General features: G+C 43.5%; 2 protein-coding genes across 5 annotated transcripts in view; both read right to left on the bottom strand.

Moving 5' to 3' along the window:
- Positions 1–19,664, bottom strand: part of HACE1 (HECT domain and ankyrin repeat containing E3 ubiquitin protein ligase 1) — a 92,207-nt gene extending 72,543 nt beyond the window's left edge. For 2 of the 4 annotated variants that reach the window (XM_048844918.2, XM_048844917.2), the window contains exons 1-7: positions 19,424–19,663; positions 15,237–15,291; positions 13,453–13,542; positions 5,660–5,764; positions 2,665–2,740; positions 1,635–1,766; positions 499–581 (exon numbers count right to left, since the gene is read on the bottom strand). In XM_048844918.2, the coding sequence (XP_048700875.1) occupies positions 499–581; positions 1,635–1,766; positions 2,665–2,740; positions 5,660–5,764; positions 13,453–13,542; positions 15,237–15,291; positions 19,424–19,637 (755 nt within the window). In that variant the 5' untranslated portion in view covers positions 19,638–19,663. Of the gene's footprint in view, positions 1–498; positions 582–1,634; positions 1,767–2,664; positions 2,741–5,659; positions 5,765–9,686; positions 10,974–13,452; positions 13,543–15,236; positions 15,292–19,423 lie in introns of those variants that run through there. The other 2 variants (XM_048844921.2, XM_048844920.2) reach the window with 2 other exon arrangements.
- Positions 1–21,195, bottom strand: part of LOC142071475 (uncharacterized) — a 366,622-nt gene that overhangs the window by 285,011 nt on the left and 60,416 nt on the right. The window lies entirely within an intron of this gene.

Raw genomic sequence — 21,195 nt, forward strand, 5'->3', positions numbered from 1 at the left:
GTCTTCCAATGAAGTCTTAAACTTGCCACAGATATAACCTTCCTGGAAGTGTAGTACCATTGATTGTCTGAATTTTTTTTCCATAGTGTTGTTTGAGAATTGTATACAAAGAATAAATTGTATACCTAGAATATTGACCCAGCATACAAAGCTGGTTAAATACTGGTTATTTTAACAGCTTCCTTATTTTAAATCTAAAATTATGATTCATTAGTTTATTAGGGTATACCCTGGTACAGGTGTAGAAAGGTGCTTAGCCTGCAATATTGACAGACATGTATCTTATACACGTGTGCATGTCTGAAAATGTTGACAAAATATTCAAATACTATACCATACAGCATTCCAGCAAGAAGGAGAGCTTAGACGAAATACATTCTTCGTTTTTGTATTTCCTGATTTGAGTTCTTTGCTATGGATTGAATTAGTGTAGTATTGTGTATTTAAAAATTAAAATTTTAAATTTTGTACAGTATTAGGAAGTCAAACATACCATACCTGCAAGCAAAATAGAGTGGAGTTGCTCCTGACACGTTTGGCCTGTTAATATCTGCACCACTGTCTAATAAACACTGCACTGTCTTTTGGGTAAAGGAAAAAAGTAGTGTCAGAACCAGAAATTAACAAAGATATCACTTGGCTTGAAACTTTAGTTTTATGCATCTCTCTTCAGTTATACGAGTACATTTAATTTCCAGTAATACATCTCAAAAGCAAGATACCTAAAAATTAGGAAAAGGATTATGACAGTTACACCCTGAAATGCTTTCGCATTCTCTAGTCTCTATTTCTAGGACTTGGCTTTTTAATTAAAATGCCTTTTATAGGACTTGGCCATTCTGTAAGACCTCTGAAATCAGATTCCCCCCCCCAAAAAAGCTTATACTGACGTTTAAATATTTATCAGTAAATTGAGGTTAAAAAAGATATTGCCTTTTTGAAAAATATATTAAGAGGAAATTCTAAGTAAAAACAAACACTGTAAAGTATGAAAATGCTGAGCTAAGGTACCTAAACAACCTCAACTCTATCCCATCCACATGAGGTAGATGTGTCTATAATTATCAGTCTGATTACTAGCTGATGTCTTGAACCTTGTAACCCTTGACAGCTTGTCTTCAGGAGCCCTTTCTGGTGGTTCACAGAGTAACTTTCTGACCGCAGCAGAATGGAGAATTGGGTTGGGAAATAGTCTAGAGACCATTTCTTACTCAAAGTGGTCTATATCATTGGATAACAGGATCACTGTTCCATATGATCTTAAAAAAAAAAATTATTTTAAAGGTCCAAATCTGCAAAATCTATTCTGCATGTATATGCTTAATCCTAATGCAAAATCAATCCCCAAAAGTACAAACACTTAACTGTATCTGATTAAAAGTTGTCATATACGCTTTTCTGTATGTAGTCATTCTGACAAACATGGCTCAAAATACTACACATTATAGTGAGTAATGCATGAACAAATATTCAAGAACATTTAACACTACACCAATATCTGCAATCAACTATGTAATAATACATTAATCAATTGTATGAACAGCTGTGGGATGTGCATTAATTTATTTAAACTCTCAAAGGAGACTGCAGGTTTTAACAATTACAGTCAGTTCAAATGAGTTTTGTGAACTTACTGTCTTGTGACCGTTCTGGCAAGCCACGTGTAGCGCTGTCTGTCCCATTGCATCTTCAACATCTACGTTATTGACATGCTGTACAAGATCATGAAGTAGTTCTGTTCGCCCATTGACAGCAAGCCAGTGAATCTAAGTAAAAAAAAATCAAATTACTAATATTCTTAGTAGTCAATACATACATATATTTCATAAACACAAGTGTACAAAACCTAAGGCTATGGGGCCAAGATTTTCATAAAAAGGATCCTAGAATTACCTGCCTAAATATGCATCTAGAAGTCTAAATCTGTGCCTGAATTCACAGCAGCTCCCTTTGAACACGAGTAGATTGCAAGAATGTGTTTAAGAAAGGATCCTCAAACACCATACCTGCTGAGGAACGTAACCAGTAGACTGAACACCCTATTGATAGGAGGTACAACCAGAGGACAGAGTTAAATTTAGATTCTTGGACTCATGAGGTGCACGAGAGGGACTGGTGCCAGCTAAGACAATCAAGAATGTTTGAGGGAGGAGCCCTCTGCTTTGATATCAGAAGTCCACATTCATTGTTCAGGTCAGCAAAACTAGTAGTTACAAATATAATACCATGTGGTGCCACAACTTTACCCTCCTTAATTTCAAGTCAAAGCAGTTTGCTACAATACCAGTTACACAAAGGAAAAAAGTTAAAATCCTGTATAAAAGTGAAATTTTGTTATGTTGCCTGCTCACTGACGAAGGAGGTAGAAAAATAAAAAAGAACCTTGAGCATATAAAGTTGCATTTCTGAAAGTGTTTTATTTGAATCAAAGATTTTACTGTTTTAGAAATATTTTGATCAATTTTAATCACTGGTAAATTAACAGTTCCACAATACTTTACAATTATATATTAACGGGGACCCTTCCAGTTTTAATGATAGCCGAGCTCGTCAAACACTTATCAGGCACAAGGTACAGGTGTTTTCAGTAAAGTTAGCATATCACTGGTTTATTAATTTCAAGAGAAGCACTTCAGTAACTTAACTAAAATGGATAGCACTTACTGCAGTCAGACCTTCATTATTGCAAATATTGACATCTGCACTATATTCTAAGAGCTTGCTCATACATTTCTTCTGCCTGTAAAGGAAAGAACATATTCAGTTCCAGTCATGAAAGAAGAAAAAGGGTCTGCAGAAAACAAATATCTTCCCCATGCCCCTTTCAGACTAATTCATCACATGCATCGACTGCAGTATGTAAGTTTTCTTCATAACAGTGCACCATTAACTGATATTTAAAGACAAGCAAATGGTCACCAATGCCATAGCAGACTCACACAGCCAAGAGTTTTAGCTTACAGGAGATAGAGGGAGAATGCTGGGTTGATTAGACAGGTTTCTATGTTACAAATATCAGAATACTTAAGTGTCCTGTTCTAACACATCATTTCAAAATCCATAAAAGCATGCTGGGAGAATAGAGGCTGCCGGTGAACGAAAAATGACAGTTAAAGAGGGAGGGAGTTTGGGTGCATGAGGCGATGCAGGGCACAGGCTCTGGGAGGGAGTTTACGTGCAGGAGGGTGCTTGGGGCACAGGAAGAGGTGCGAGGTGCTCAACTCGGGTGGCTCCCTGCAAGCGGCGACCTATCTCGGCTGCTACTAGGCAGAGGCACAGCAGGTGGCTCTGCGCGGTGCCCCCGCTCTGCCCTGAGTGCTGCTTTGCAGCTCCCATTGGCTACGAACAGCAGTCAGTGGAAGCTGTGGGGGCCACGCCTGCGGCCGAATGCAGCATGCAGAGCCTCCTGCCGCGCATCTGCCTAGGACCCGCCCGAGGTGAGCAGCCCCCAATCCAGCACCCCACACCTCCTCCTATGCCCAAACTCCCTCCCAGAGCCCACGCTCCACACCCCCTCCCATGCCCCAACCGGCCCTGTGCCAACCAGACTATAAACCGGACTTTCAATTAAGATCAGAAATGCCGGTTTATAGAGCTTTCCATTTGGTGAAGTGCCAGATAAAACAGCTTTTACTCTAAATGGAAGGAAGGACGATCCACTCAGAAGACCTCAGATAAGTTCCCTGCTCCATGACACTTTACCTGTGTTACCTTATGCAAGCTACTTAGGCCCTTTGAATATGTCCACGCAGCATGCAGCAGCACGCGCCCAAGCTCAGGTCAACCAATTCAGGCTCGCACTTCAAATAGCTGCAGGGACAGTACCTTCAAGTTGCAGCTCAGGCTGCAGCTTGGGCTTTGAAGTTTATCCCCCGCCCCAGGCTTCAAAGAGCAAAGCGGTCAGGGTAATAGGCACATGTCTTCTTAATTTCATGTGGACTTTTGCTTTAGTGCAAGCAAGTGTGATTGTTGACAGCAATAACCTGTTCTTTTAACAAAATAACCCAGCCCTAGAATCACTGCTAATATTGCACCTACCTTTAAAAGGGACAACTTGAAGAGTCAGATTTCCTTCTGAAAATTCTGTAACTATTACCTTTACAACCACCACTTAAGATAACTGAAAAGTATTTTCCTCATTTTTTTTCATTTCACTTTGTATACTTGACATAGTATATTTTCAGTTCCACTTCTTCACTGATGGTTAATTGCATTTCCCATCATCTTCACTATCATAACATAACTCACATATGCTGCCCTAGAGAACTTATAAGTATATTCTTTCCCAGGCCCTTGAAGAGGCTGTCTGCCAGTCACACGATCAGAAAAGCGGAAAGCGAAGAGGCATCAGGCATGCATGTACACAGAGAAAAGGGTTGGATGGGAGGCAGCGAGTCAGAGCTTTTAAGTGGCGTTATTCTCAAGATGCCCCCAAAAAACCCACACTTAACCAGCCATCAGCAGGATGGCTAGAGAAATCCACTACCAGATAAGAGGGAGCCCAGGTAGGCCAAGCCCTCTTGTCCTATTAATACCATACATGTAATACTACGCTATGTCTACACTACTAAGATAAATTGACCTATGTTAGGTCGACTTATAGCCACAGCATTAGTTACTATGGTGGCTAATGTTCACACTACCTCACTTCTGTCAGTGGAGCACATCCTCACCAGGAGCATTTCTACCAACTGAAGAGGGGCAGTGTGGGAGGACTGAGAGCCAGGCCAAACATGTCAGGGGGGTCGAAGAGAGAAGAGAAGAGAAGAGAAGAGATTCACACCTGGAGTCGTCAGCTGCTGTGCGCCAGAGTTCCCAGTGTGGAGCCCAGGTGACAGCCCGGTTTGGAGGGGAGATCAGGCAGCAACAGGGCTCAGGAGCCAGGAATCTGCTTCTTATCCATTTCACACCTCCAGCAGCCAAGAGTGACAGCCAACAGCCAACATAAGGACTGCAGTGTCAGCACATACACTGCATCTCCCTAACTATGTCAACGTAAGCCCTAAGCCTCTTGTTGAGGTGGTTGTTTTATGTCAGCAAAGCAGGGGGTTACATTGGCGGGAGGAGCATTTCAGGGTGTACACCTACACCATTTATTCAACAAAAGCTCACTTTTGTCAACAAAAGTGTGTAGTGTAGACAAGGCCTGAGTCTTTTTGTCTTGCAGAAGATGTTCCTTCAGGGAACACAGTTAATTTCTTGATATCTAAATACCAATCCAAACAGTGAAACCCCTTCAACTTCGTCTTCCAGATCCTGAATAATCCAATCCATGCTTTACACCTTTAATGTATTTACCTTGTTCATTGTCAAGTGTTGTATTACATACAATTACAATATTGCAATAAGAGTTTTATTATTATGAGTCACTAAATAAAATCTCTCCAACTATCAAACTGATGATGAGCAAAAATGCTTAAATGGTCATAGAAGTTTATGTTTCTTGCTTGGTTGTATTTAGATAGATCAATATTCTAAAATTAAAAAATTAAATATCCTACAAATTCATGGTTCACATTCTGGTTTTACTTATATTTTCGAAAGTGCAAAACATAATTTAACCAGTATGCAAACCAAAATTATAAAACATTCTTAAAACAGGTCTATAATCTGTGTTAAGTAAAATCAGCATGCTTTGAGAAGGTAATAGTTTTCTTACCCATTTCTAGCTGCCAAATGAAGGGGTGTACATCCCGAAATATCCTGGTAGTTAGGATTTGCTCCCTTTTTTAACAGCAGAACTAGACATTCAACTGATCCACAGCTTGGATGGAGGTATGGAAAGAAAGAAAGGAAATGGCAAAAATCAGTAAAATGAAAATGTAATGGTAAACCATAGCAAGAATCTTTGAGAGAGTCAAATTCTACACTGATGTACACTATCATGCAACTTCAATAACTTCCACAGGTTGAAGCCAACACAAAATTTGGCTTTAATGTCACTAGGTTTTTTACAACTTGAAAACTTAGGTTACTTAAAAAAAAAAAAAAGGACACTCCACTGGAGTGAGAACTGATAATACAACATTTGGTTAACATTACAGGGAAAGAGTTAATTGACTCAAGACCAAATCGCAGAAGCATGTGCAAGGAAACCTCAAAGATATCGGATTTGCACACCCTTGGCATTATGTTTATGTTTCCCCTCAACTAATGTCCTTTCGCAGTATTGGACTGGCCAAACCTCTAACTTACTTTAATTACAACACTACTTGTTAAAAAATATATGCTAAAAAAGTTTAGTTTTCAGAAGAAAGGTAGATACTCAAATATAAGCATAGCAAAAAGAAAACACAAAGACTGAGGGTTACATGATACATCCAAATATCTGAGTCTGCCATAGTTTTGTTACATAACTGCTTTCTCTTTATTTTCTGTTTGCAACTTAATTGGTCATTATTCATAGAATATCAGGGTTGGAAGGGACCTCAGGAGGTCATCTAGTCCAACCCCCTGCTCAAAGCAGGACCAATGCCCAACTAAATCATCCCAGCCAGGGCTTTGTCAAGCCTGACCTTAAAAACCTGTAAGGAAGGAGATTCCACCACCTCCCTAGGTAACCCATTCCAGTGCTTCACCACCCTCCTAGTGAAACGGTGTTTCCTAATATCCAACTTAAACCTCCCCCACTGCAACTTGAGACCACTGCTTCTTGTTCTGTCATCTGCTACCACTGAGAACAGTCTAGATCCATTCTCCTTGGAACCCCCTTTCAGGTAGTTGAAAGCAGCTATCAAATCCCCCCTCATTCTTCTCTTCTGCAGACTAAATAATCCCAGTTCCCTCAGCCTCTCCTCATAAGTCATGTGCTCCAGACCCCTAATCATTTTTGATGCCCTCAGCTGGACTCTTCCCAATTTGTCCACATCCTTCTTGTGGTGTGGGGCCCAAAATTGGACACAGTACTCCAGATGTGGCCTCACCAGTGTCAAATAGAGGGGAACGATCACGTCCCTTGATCTGCTGGCAATGCTCCTACTTATACAGCCCAAAATGCCGTTAGCCTTCTTGGCAACAAGGGCACAATGTTGACTCATATCCAGCTTCTCATCCACTGTAACCCCTAGGTCCTTTTCTGCAGAACTGCTGCGTAGCCACTCAGTCCCTAGTCTGTAGCAGTGCATGGGATTCCTCCGTCCTAAGTACAGGACTCTGCACTTGTCCTTGTTGAACCTCATCAGATTTCTTTTGGCCCAATCCTCTAATTTGTCTAGGGCCCTCTGTATCCCTATCCCTACCCTCCAGTGTATCTACCACTCCTCCCAGTTTAGTGTCATCCGCAAATTTGCTGAGGGTGCAATCCATGCCGTCCTCCAGATCATTAATGAAGATATTGAACAAAACCGGCTGCAGGACCAACCCTTGGGGCACTCCACTTGATACCATCTGCCAACTAGACATGGAGCCATTGATCACTACCCGTTGAGCCCGATGATCTAGCCAGCTTTCTACCCACCTTATAGTCCATTCATCCAGCCCAAACTACTCTAACTTGTTGGCAAGAATACTGTGGGAGACCAGATCAAAAGCTTTGCTGAAGTCAAGGAATAACACATCCACGGCTTTCTCCTCATCCACAGAGCCAGTTATTTCATCATAGAAGGCAATTAGGCTAGTTAGGGATAACCTGCCCTTGGTGAATCCATGCTGACTGTTCCTGATCACTTTCCTCTCCTTGCAAGTTGGGGCTGTCAAGCGATTAAAAAAAATTAATCGCATTATTAAACAGCAGAATACCATTTAAATATTTTTGATGTTTTCTACATTTTCAAACATATTTATTTCAGTTACACAGAATACAGAGTGTACAGTGCTCACTATGTTTATTTTTATTACAAATATTTGAACTGTAAAAAATAGTACATTTCAAGTATATTTCAGTATATTTCACCTAATACAAGTACTGTAGTGAAATCTCTATATAATGAAAGTTGAACTTACAAATGTAGAATTATGTACAAAAAATAACTGCATTCAAAAATAGAACAATGTAAAACTTTAGAGCCTTCAAGTCCACTCAGTCCTACTTCAGCCAATAATTCAGTCAAACAAGTTTGGTTACAGTTTGCAGGAGATAAATGCTGCCCACATCTTGTTTACAATGTCACCTGAAAGTGAGAACAGGTATTTGTATGGCACTGTTATAGCCAGCATCGCAAGATATTTACGTGCCAGATGCACTAAAGATTCAAAATGCCCCTTCATGCTTCAACCACCATTCCAGAATATGAGTCCATGCTGATGACGGGTTCTGCTCGATAACGATCCAAAGCAGAGCGGACTAATGCATGTCCATTTTCATCATCTGAGTCCGATGCCACCAGAAGATAGATTTTCCTTTCTTGGTGGTTCGGGTTCTGTAGTTTCCACATCGGAGTGTTGCTCTTTTAAGACATCTGAAACCATTCTCCACACCTCATCCCAGTCAGATTTTGGATGGCACTTCAGATTCTTAAACCTTGGGCTGAGTGTGTGACAGGTTTGGCATAGCAATTGGCTGAACAAGAAGTAGAACTGAGTGGACTTGTAGGCTCTAAAGTTTTACAGTGTTTTGTTTTTGAGTGCAGTTAAGTAACAACAAAAAATATCTACATTTGTAAGTTACATTTTCACAGTAAAGAGATTGCATTATAGTATTTGTATGAGATGAATTAAAGACACGTTCTTTATCATTTTTACAATGAAAATATTTGTAATCAAAAATAATGTAAAGTGAGCTCTGTACACTTTGTATTCTGTGTTGTAACAAATCAATATATTCGAAAATGTAGGAAAAAACCAAAAATATTTAATAAATTTCCATTGGCATTCCATTGTTTAACAGTGTGATTAATCACAGTTAATTTTTTTTTAGTTAATTGCGTGCATTAACTGTGATTAATCGACAGCCTTAATCATCAGATCAAGAATATCCAGCATTACTTGCCATCAAGAAAGTTTTAAATGGGCATGAGGAGTAGTTGATTAACTTTCTGATTTTCATTATATCTTGGTCATAAGGAACATTATTAAAAAATTGGATACATATTTTATGTTTATTGCTATGGCCAGGTTCAGAGCTTAGGCCTGGTCTACAGAACGCAGTTATTTCAGACTTAGCCGAGTCATCTCGAAATAAAACTGATTCCGTCCACACGACCAAACCAGTTTTTTTCAATTTAAAGGGCTCATTAATCCAATTTCTTTACTCCACCTCGACAAGTGGAGTAGCGCTAAAATTGAGATCGCAGGTCCGGGTTACAGGTACTGTGGACGCAATTCGACGATATTGGACTCCGGGAGCTATCCTAGAACGCTCCCTTGTGACCGCTCTGGACAACACTCTGAGCTCCGATGCACTAGCCAGGTAGGCAGTAAAAGCCCCGGGAACTTTTGAATTTCCTGTTTGGTCACCATCAGCACAGGTGACCATCAGCACAGTCCACCATCACAGGCGACCACGCAGAGTCCACCATCACAGGCGACCACGCAGTCCCAGATTCGCAGACGAGCTCCAGCATGGTCCGAATGGGAGGTACTGGATCTCATTGCATGCTGGGGAGATTAATCTGTTACGGCAAAATTACATTCCAAAAAAAGAAACGCAAATACGTACACTAAAGTCTCCAGGGCCATGACGGAAAGAGGCTACTCCAGGGACACAGAGCAGTGTCATACAAAAAATCAAGGAGCTCAGGCAAGCATACCAAAAAGCCAGGGAGGCAAACAGGCACTCTGGATCACAGCCCCATACATGCCACTTCTACCGTGAGCTGCATGCAATTATGGGTGGGTGACGCCACCACTACCCCACCACTGTCCATGGCCACCTACAAGGGAAGAGTAGCACAGAGCGAGGAAGATGAGTTTTTAGAGGACAAAGAGGAGCAGGACAGTGCACAGGCAGCAAGTGGGGAATCTGTATTCTTAACGCTGAAGCCAATAGCCTCCCCCCACTCCCAAAGCATGCTCCCGGACCATGACCCTGGAGAAGGCACTTCCGGTGAGTGAGAGCTTGATCGGAACCATGGAATGGGGGGAAACCCAGCCACGCTGGGCTGTTCGCGTTTAGTTTGAAGGGCTCATCCCTGCTCAGAGCCTCATCGGAGCCCCGCGGTGGGTGGCTGTGTATGAAGCGATCATCCCAGAGAGCCCCCAGACCCTCCTTTTATATGGCAAATCCACCATACATTGCTTGCTATAGGAAAGGGGGTCCGGCAGTTTGAAAGCATTGAAATGAATGCGGAAGAAGCAGAACCCCGCGTGCCCCAGGGCTTACCATGGCTGCCTGCAAGCTGAATTCTGTTGCCTAGCGGCATGTGATGGCTTACTCACACCAAAGTGGCAGGCACTTCAGTATAAGAGGCAAAATGAGACCTTGTACAGAAAGAACATGCACTATGAATTGCCGGTTTCACTGAGAAAGTGTGTCCCCTTTGTTCTCTAAAATGTATCTTTTAAAATACTACCCTCCCTTTTTCTCCTCCCGCAGCAGGTGCAAATGTTTCAACGCAGCCCCTATCTACTCCATCCCAGAGGCTGGTTCAGATTAGAAGGCGGGAAAAACGAACTTGGGATGACATGTTTGCGGAGCTCATGCAGTCCTCCTGTACTGATAAGGCCCAGTTGAATGCGTAGAGGCAAACAATAGTGGAGTCACGTAAAGCATTACATGAATACGAAGAGAGGAGGGACACGTGCAATGAGAGCAGGCAGGATGCTATGGTCAAGCTCATGGGCGAGCAAACTGACATGCTCCACTGGATGGTGGATCTAATGCGGGAAAGGCAGACCGACCACAGACTGCCACTGCACTCCTGTATAACCGCCCTCCCTTCTCCCCAAGTTCCATAGCCTCCTCACCCAGACGCCCAAGAACATGGCGGGGGAGGCTACAGGGACCCACACAGTCCACCCCAGAAGATAGCACAAGCAGCAGAAAGCTGGCATATCCTAAATTTTGATTTGGTTTCTGCACTTGTCCTTCCCTCCTCCTCCACCCCCCTAACCCAATTACCCCCCCACACACTTCTAGCTTCTGATTTCTCTCAATGTTTTGTGCAACAAATAATAAAGAACGGTTTTTAAACAATTTGACTTTATTTCCTATATCTATATCTATCTATCTGGGGTGGGCAACTTTAAGAGAAACAAACACAACTGTCACACCGTACCCTGGCCAGTCATGAAAGCGGCTTTCAAAGCTTCTCTGATGTGCAGCGCGCCCTGCTGCGCTCTTCTAATCACCCTGTTGTCTAGCTGTGCGAAACTGGCCACCAAGCAAGTTGCCTCAACCTCCCACCCCGCCATAAATGTCTCCCCCTTACTCTCACAGATATTGTGGAGCACACAACAAGCAGCAATTACAATTGGAATACTGGTTGTGCTGAGATCTAACCAAGTCAGTAAACTGCACCAGTGCGCTTTCAAACGTCCAAACGCACATTCTACCACCATTCTGCACTTGCTCAGCCTAGAGTTGAACTGCTCCTTACTACTGTCCAGGGTGCTTGTATACGGCTTCATGAGCCATGGCATTAAGTGGCAGGCGGGGTCCCCGAGGAGAACTATAGGCATTTCAACATCCCCAACAGTAATTTTCTGGTCTGGGAAGCAAGTTCCTTCCTGCAGCTGTTCAAACAGACCAGAGTTCCTGTAGATGCGAGCATCATGCACCTTTACCAGCCATCCACGCTGATGTCAGTGAAACATCCCTTGTGATCCACCACTGCTTGCAGAACCATGGAAAAGTACCCCTTGCGGTTTATGTACTGGCTGCTCCAGTGTTCCGGGGTCAAGATAGGTGATAGACTGAACACATATCCGCTGCTGCAGTTAGGGAACCCCAGCGCATTAAAGCCATCCACAATGGTCTGCACATTTCCCAAAATCACTACCTTGGAGAGCAGCCGGTCAATGATTGCACTGGCTACTTGCAGCACAGCAGCCCCCACAGTAGATTTGCCCACTTCAAACTGATTCCCGACTGACCAGTAGCTGTCGGGTGTTGCAAGCTTCCACAGGGTTATGGCCACTTGCTTCTCAACTGTGAGGGCTGCTCTCATTTTGGTGTCGTTGCGCTTCAGGGCAGGGGACAGCAAGTCACAAAGTTCCATGAAAGTGGCCCTACACACATGAAAGTTTCTCAGCCACTGGGAATCATCCCATACCTGCAACACTATGTGGTCCCACCAGTCCAAGAATGGGCATTCCACGGCATGAACCTGGCCCAACACCCCCATGATCTCCCAAACGCCACATGCCGTGCTTCTAGGAACGTCTGTGTCCATGTTCTCATCAGTATAGTAATCGCGCTATCATCACTTTCTCGCCTGGTTCTGCAGGTACTGCACATACTGCTGGATAATGCGCGAGGTATTTACAATGGTCAAAACTGCAGCGGACATCTGATCGGGCTCCATGGCTATGGCATCTGCATGGGTAATCCTAGAAAAAGGGCGCGAAACGTAGGAGAGCAGAGTGGCAGAGGAAGCTGTGCTGTTCGGTTCACGGTAGCCAAAAAAAGGAGGAAAATGGTTGTTTTTTGTAGTTTCTGTAGTGGGAGCCCAGGACAGACAACATGGAGAAGCTCAGAAGCGCGGCAATAGCAGGAGAGCAGAGTTGGCAGCGGAAGCGTTCGATGAGGAAGAGAAAGAGTAGATAGTAGAGATTACATAGGAAGATGAGAGGTGGATTCATAGTAGCAGGAGAGCAGCGGTGCACCATCTCCTGAAAGCAGTATGGCGTCTGCACGCCAAAAAGGCGCGAAACGATTGTCTGCCGTAGCTTTCACGATGGGAGGAGTAACTGACAACACATACCCAGAAACACCCGCGAGAATATCTTTGTCATCGTGCATTTCATATTTACAGGCAAGGACTTCAGCCTGGATAGAAATGTTCAGCATACAGCCTAAAATTCTTCCCTGTCTGCTCATAATTGAGCAAAGTACCAACCCACCATATTATGACAGCAAAGCACCTAATGAATAGTGCAGCGCTTCTCACTTCCTTGATGTCATTATCATGAGACAGAATGACTGAATGCTTCCCAAAAAAAGCCAACTGTCTACTACAGAGGGGAAAAGCAAGTCTGGAATAGCAAAGCTCAGGCAGCTAGCAACTGCAGAGGTAACTCTTTAACCAACATACACCGTAAACAGGCTTTATTCCTCCCACAGCAGTCCTATTTCAAAAAGGATGAAAAAGCAACCATCAGTAGTTAATGTTGCCTATCCACAAGCTTGTCAGGATATGGAAGCCCACTTGAAATCCTGAGTGTAAGCTGCCTGGTTTTGTGTTAAAAGTTATTCTTGAAGTGGTAAGTGTGCACACTGGTAATTCAAGAAAGGTTAGGGAAAAAATATAGCAACAAATATGCACTGAAGGGTTTTCCCGTTTAATGGTCTAGATTTCTGTGGTACTGTAATCCTTTAAGTGATCTCCCAGACAACTTAAAAGTGCTAAATCTTACTTTGCTGCAATATGAAGCAAGCTCCTCTTCACACGTCCAAATGCATAATTCACATCAAATTTTGAATTTGACAGCAGCTCTGAAACAGACCTTAAGCAGATAAAACTGTGTGTTAGGGAAAAAAGTCTAAAGATAGTTTTACCCACTTTCAGATACACATCACAAAACATTTGCATGACTGAATACTTTATCTGTTTTACCATCATCTCAGTGTACCACTTTTCTCCCTTACAGCCTATAAACAAGGCAGGGCTCCACAGCTCAGTTAAAATACCTGAATACTAACCTGCAATGCCCCTTGCTCTTCCACTTCCTAGTTCAAACTGACATCAACAAATATGTCATATTGTGTGGTTATTTTGGATGTACATTAATGTGGACTAGGACAAGATGTTCAAGACATTTCTTTACTCTGGTAAGCACTGACTTTGCTTTGAGCAATTATAAATAAATGTATACCAATACTTCTCCCCACTCCTCTACATGTTCCCTGTCCACATTTCTGGCAAGTTCCCTATGCATACACCAAGTTTAGAAGGAAAAAGCGCCAATATAATAAAATTTAAGGCAGACTGTTCGACTGAACTTCCATGATTATGGAAGAACTCTGACATGTAAGACACACAGCCGTATAAACCTGGATGGATCACAGCATTAACTACAAGACACACATTTCAAATTAGGCTCAGGTTGAAACAACCTGGTGACTTGGTGTCCAGGAGGCTGCATAACTGAAACTCTAGTATATGTGTCAGCATAAACATATTGTGGAGAAGGAACAACATACATGCTGATATCAGATCAACAAATTTCAGTGCTTCTTACTTGTCTACAAAACTCAACAGGGGTAGGGAAGTAGCAGCAAACTCTTTTGACACATCCCTCAGACAGATTCCAACAGCTTCCCCGCTTCCCAAACAACTGTCATTTAAGAAGGCCCCCAGCCATCAGTCTTGTCTGATCAACACATGTTGGACAATCTCCCCTAGAGATAGATACTATGAGTTTCAATACCAACAGTACATCAACTCCTAGTGCTACATCTCATTCACAAAGAAACTACCATTGTTCTGTTCTCCCAGTATTCATTACATACTGGCTCCTTCTCCATCACTGGACCCACTTCAAACGCCTGGTCTTAAGCGCACACACAGGCATTTCCAGGATTGAGTCAACCGGATTTCTCAGGTACATAAAGTATATACATAGTCTTTTGCAGGTTTGGGCATTCAGTGAGCTAGGCCCCAGCTATGCAAGAATCTTCTCTTTGGGCAGGTCTACACTACAAACTTGCATCAGCACAGCTATACCAATGCAGATGTGTCGCTGCAGCACTTCTGGAGAAGACGCTCTAGGCAGAAAACACCTCTGCAAAAGGCAATAGCTATGTCTGGAGGAAAAACTCTCCCACCGACATTCTGCTGCCTACACAGGGGGTTAAGGTCAATATAACCATGTTGATAGGGGTGTGAAAAATCCAGACCAGTAAGCAATGTAGTTATATCAAAGAAAGTATGTAGTACAGACCTGGCCTCTGTGACCCTGGATGGCAGCTCAGCAACAGAAACCCTGGAGCCAACACTACTTTAATAAATAAAGCTCTACTAAACATGTTGCTTCCTATGCCCTTAAAAATATTTAGCTGCAGACTACTACTATGGAGGATGTTTATAGTTATTACCATTTAGACGCATGTTACAGACAGGCTAATGGTTGTAACCTTACAAGTAAGATAATTTAAAAAGTAGTAATTTACGCACAAACCTGTAGGAAGAAACACTCACCTGTGCTGGTCAGCCATAACCATTGGCATTAGTGTGTAGACAGCAGTTTCATTATCTGCGCAGAAATTAGATTATTCAGTTACCATAATATCTTGTGTGTAAATTTATCCAGTAATTATTGTCTGTTTTTAGAAGTTACTGTAGATGAATAGAATTTTTACTCTGTATGATAGACCTAGATATAGATATGACAAATTATTGAATAATTCTAAAAGAAAAGCTACTGTTGTTTATATGGAAAATATATGATGAATTAATGAGATTACTGTAGGTGAAAAACTACTCTTCCTAAGTAAGAAAAATGTACGTTACTAATTTTATTTTTAATTTTTGTCTATTCTTTTATCCTTCAGATTGCTGCTAAGTTCTCATTACTGAATTGTCTCACTATCATGCAAGTTAATTTAAAAGTGAAGATATTCTAGATTTCCTGTATTTACATATTATTTCCATAGTTGTGTTACTGATGTTACTAAAATGATTTTTTTTTAAATCTAATCTACTTAATAGTATTAATGCTGTCGACTTTTTTGTTTCAACTTATACACTGAAAAATAGTCAATTTCCCCTTTTGTTTCTAGACCTTTTCACCTTTTTGGTTCTGACAAGCACAAATCTACAGTGTTTGGGTTCAAACACTGCAGTAGAATTACTCCTGAGGGAAATTCTGCAACAAAAAATAAAAATTCAGCACACAATATTTTAAAATTCTATGAAATTCTGCATATTTTATTTGTCAATAAATAAATGTGGAGGCGCCTACATGGCCATGGGAAGCACAGGTCAATGGGTGGGAGATCACCCTGCAGCCCTCCCGCTCAGGGACACAGACTGAACGGTGAGGCTGTACCCGACCCTGGCAGTGCAAGGCCCGAGCCTGGCCCAGAAACACCCTAGGGCCCTGCACCTCCACACCAGGCCCACCAAGATAGGGAGCAAGAGGGACAGAGTTTCACATGCATGCCCAGTCTGGCCTCTGATCCAGGTGTGTGGCAAGCAGGCTCAGCCTGGCAGGATCCAACTGGGGAGGGACTTAGTATGGGGAGGATCCAGGTGAGGGGCAATCTGGATGCACAGGAACTCACTGGGGGGGTTCTGAGTGCAGATGAAGGGGGTGGGGGTTCAGCGAAGAGGTATGGGGGGAATGAGCTCAGAAAGCGGGGGGATGCTGGGGAAGTGGGGCTTGGCATCCAGGTGCAGCTGTTTGGGGCTTAATGGGGTGGGGGTCTAGGTGCAGCTAGTTGGGGCTCAGTGGGGTGGGGGTCCAGGTGCAGGGAGTTCATCAGGGTAGTTCAGGTGCAGAGGAGGTGGGCTCGTCAGGGGGAATGGAGGTAGGGGTCCAGATGTAGGCAGAGATGCTCTGTGGGAGGGTTCTGGGTACAGGCGACTCGGGTGGGGGGGTTCTGGGTGGACTGGGAAGCAACTCCCCATACAGAGTGGCCCTCGTCCAGCAGCTGAAGAACGATGCCGGGAGGAGAGGCACACCTTGTGAGGTTTCTAGGGGTAGGTCTGAACCAGCCCTAACCCCGCCTTGCAGGGGAAGAGGAAGTCCTGTCCTCCTCTGCCCCCAGCCCAGCCAGGACTAGCAGCTGAGCCTAACAAAGAACTGGAGCCACTGACCAGTGCATCTCCAACCCCCCCTCCCCAAGATTTACCTCTCCGTCAGCTGCTCCAGGTGCCCAAAATGACGCACCAGTGCTGTTGGGGAGGGGCACATGACTGCTCTTGCAGCTTCCCTTTGCTTCCCAGTTAGAAGTCATTTTTCTTCAAGGAAACAAAGAAATCTGCAGGGGACATTAATTCCGCATGCGTGCGGTGGTGCAGAATTCCCCCAGGAGTACTGGAATGTTATTCTTTTTAAAAAATTAATGCTTTCAAAACATGTAAAAAAAAAACAAAACCCAGAACCTTTATTGCAATACCTAAACTGATTTTTGATATAGTATAAGATATGAAGGAATCAAAATATTCAGCATTAACAAAAGAATATAAAGTAGAAACAGGTGAATTTGTATGAAATATATTTTGTAAATGCTTTTTCTCTCATAATTTTAAACTTGGCTCGGAAACTTAAGGCTGGTCTTACTCCATATACAGTTTGTGCCAATTTAACTATACCAATTTAGAAACAGACATATAGCAGTTAAATCTGCACAATCTCTCATAAGCACCTTTATATCAGTGTAACTGCTTCCATACTAGATGGTTGTGCAGATTTAACTATGTCAATTAACCAACACAGCTAAATCACTAAAAAAAACCTGTGCATAAACAAGCTCTTAGAAAGGGTGGTTTAGGGTTGGTTTTGTGAAGTTTTTGGTAAATCTAGCCCTTAAGAAGAAGTAGTAAACAAAATCCTATTAATTCAAAGAACAGGTACAGCACAAAGAAGAGAGAAATCTGTTCTTTACTTAGCTAAATAATGAAACTTACAATGCGACTCTTCCTTGTCCATGAAACTAACCTTTTTATTCAACCTTTGTGCAGAACGATATACACTTGAAGACAAAGAGCATATATATTTTAAACTTCATTTAGTCCTGCACAGCTAACACAACTAAGAGTGAAGGAGCTGGATTCTCCTCCATTTTGCGTATCAGCAACAGCACTTGTTTACTATTGAAGATTTGGGGGATGTTCTAGTATCACTAAGGGCATAATTTTCCCTGAAGAACCATTATTACTAATGATGATATTGGAGATGAAAACACAATTTGACTCAAAACCCCGGTTGAGTTTGCAGGGCTGTCAGTTACAAAAAACAAAACACTGATTTACTTGTAAAGTTTGAATATTTTGTAACAAAATTAAGCAATGAACAAAGCCCTACAAAGAGTTTTGTTTTTAATTAAGGAGTGACAAGTCAGAGTAGACACAAAGCCTTGCATTAAAACGGTTTAAAGAGATATTTGCCTACCCATTACTGGTGAATGCCAAGTTGAGGGGGCCTAAGCCATTAGCTTCTGAGAATTAAAGCTTTCATTTAAAAATGAAGTTTCTAGACATTACAGATTACAACAATGTTCTAAACATGAACAGATACTATCTTCCTGAGTCTGCAGATATACACTCATGCCTCTGCACAGATTTCCCAAACAGCTGCAGAATGAAAATAAGGGCTTAACTGAACACAGACATTGCATTAGTTTACTATAACCTCCTTTAAATCAGTGCAACTTTTGCACCTGAACTCTTTAGTATCCATTTAAAACTGACCCGAAGAAGAGCTCTTTGTAACCTTGAAAGTTTGTCTCTCTCATCACCAGAAGTTGGTTCAAGAAAAAAATATTACCTCACCCACTTTGTCTCTCTAATGCCTGGGACCAACCCAACTATGACAACATTGCATAGGACTGTTTATGTCAATTCAGAGAGCACCTGTGTAAATGTCCACACAAAGTTGCACCAGTTTAAGTCAGTCAGTATAACTGAAGGCGTGATTTTATGTCAGTACAACTTCCTGTTTAGACGAAGTCTAAAAGGATTATTCAGTTTTTACTGCTGCTCTTCAGAAGCCAGAGGTTAACTCCTTTCCCCTCAGTACTATTTGTTTGTATTATCATAGTAACTAAAAGCATGAGGGAAGACCCCCCCCCCCCAGAGTAGCAAGGATGCTTGAGACAGGGCGAGGGGCGAAAAGGAAAAGAAATTCTTCCTCCCTTCCAGTAGGAAAAGAGGGGAATGGAGAGCCATTAGACAGAGAACAGTCTAAAACCAGCCCTGGAGTAGGGTCCAGAGACAGTACATCAGTAAGGTTGTCCACACTACAAGCGCTACTATCCTGCTTGTAGCACGGACACCTGCTACAGCAAGGGAAGGGTTTTTTCCACTGCTGTAATAAATCCATCCCCTCAAGAGATGCTAGTTAGGTCGACAGAAGAATTGTTCTGTCCACCTAGCGGTGCCTACCCTGGCTCAGCCGAACTACATCTTTTTTCACACCCCTGAGCAACGTAGCTAAATTAACCTACATTTTAGGTGCAGACCAGGTTTCAGAATCCCAGCCACCTCCCCAGGCCCAAAAGCAGCCTGGTGGGGCCCGGACTTCTCACTGGAGCTCTGCCCTATCGCCCGTCGGGGCATCGAGTCCTAGATGGGGGACCTGGGGGAGCGGAGGGCAGCGGGATCCCCTCGCCGGGGGACGGCGCTGGACCGAGGAACCGCCCCCGGCACCGCTCCCCTCTTACCTTCGGGCAGCTCCACGGTGCGGGCGCGGCGCAGGGACCTGGTGAGACGGTTGAGCTGTTCCATGGCTCTCTCCATCCTCGGGGGGGGGGGCCGCTCCACCCAGCCCCGCGGACCCGCCTCAGCCCATCGCAGCGCCGCTTGCGTGCGGCCAGAGCGGGGCCCGCGGCCCTCTTCGCAGGCTCCCACCCACACGGTCCCAGAGCCACGGCGCATGCGCGCTCCTACGCGCGTGCCCACCGGCGGAAGGGCACCTCATTGAAGTGGCTGCCCTTACCCGCAACAGCGCCCCGCCCACCCAGCGTTGCCAACGGTACTACGGGGGGCCGGAGGGGGAGGGACGAGGAGCGGGGCCGCGGCTAGGAGCTGTGGGCGGGGCCGGAGCCGAGGGGCTGAGCTCGGTAGGAGCTGGCTCAGCAGCGGGGGAGGGGGGCGGGAGTGAGTGAGTGAGGACGGCGCAGGCGCAGGCGCAGGCGCTCCTCTCTCCCTTCGCTTTGGAGGCTGGGGCTCGAGGAAGCGCAGAGGGAGCAAACTCTCTGCCCTGGGGCTTAGAGGGAGCCACCACCGTAGCTCCTGCACCCCTCAAAATATTAGTGCCCCCTCCCGCACACCCTTCGGTTTCCTTCCCATGTCCTCAAGGGCGGGAGGGTGCTTGTGTCGCTGTGTGCTGTTGCGAGAAGACTGCGTCCTCCGGTGATTGTGCGTTGTGAAATAGAAAATGACTGTGGCTATCAGGTGACTGAATAAAGATCATAGTAGACACTAAAAGAAAAGGCGGACTTGTGGCACCTTAGAGACTAACCAATTTGTCTGAGCGTAAGCTTTCGTGAGCTACAGCTCACTTCATCGGATGCAGCTGTAGCTGTGGCTCACGAAAGCTTACGCTCAGACAAATTGGTTAGTCTCTAAGGTGCCACAAGTCCGCCTTTTCTTTTTGCGAATACAGACTAACAGGGCTGCTACTCTGAAATAGACACTAGAAGACCAGGAGAGGCACATGCATATTTGCAGGATTCAGGTCTACACCCAGAAATTGCACTGAATTATGCAATTTCTGGGTGTAGAGCTGAACCCTGCAAATATGCATGAGCTACGCCTTACTGCCAGGAGTAGTCCAACTGAAATCAGTATACTACTCCCAGTAAAAGTCAGACTTATGTAAGTGTAAACAGTATCAGGCCCCCGAGATACTGCTAAAATTCTTTGAGTAGGTCTCTTCTTTTAGTTAGACAAGTCCTTGGTGGTGTGATGAGTAGATTATTTTCACAAAAGGACATTGGAAAACTTGAGTGATATTAGCATCAAGAATACTGAAAAGAAAGAGGCTGCAGTAGTTAGGTATGAAGATGACATTGATCACTGACTTGAAAAGGACTTCTGCAGTGAAAAAGGAGAATTAAGGGCAGATTTGGGAGCTATTACAGAGATTAAACCCTCAGGATTTGATAACAGTAACCATAATGCAATGGAGAATAGAGTGACATGAGAAGTAAAGAACATGAACATATGAAAATACATACTTTCAAAATATATTGTTTGTTGCTTGTATTGCAGTAGAAAATAGAGGTCCCAGTTAAGGATCATTGAGCTAGGTACTGTATATACATAAAAGTCTAAAAGACTGAGGGGAAACTTCATGTTAAAAAAAGAAAATATAGAACTGATGTGGAGGCACACAAACATATACATAAACTGATGTAGTAAGTTTTAATATTGAAAAATGACATTAAATGTAATTTACCAGAGGATAAAATGTACTGGCAATGCTGAAAAA

The sequence above is a fragment of the Caretta caretta genome, chromosome 3 (assembly GCF_965140235.1).
Source record: "Caretta caretta isolate rCarCar2 chromosome 3, rCarCar1.hap1, whole genome shotgun sequence".
NCBI classification, from domain to species: Eukaryota; Metazoa; Chordata; order Testudines; family Cheloniidae; genus Caretta; species Caretta caretta.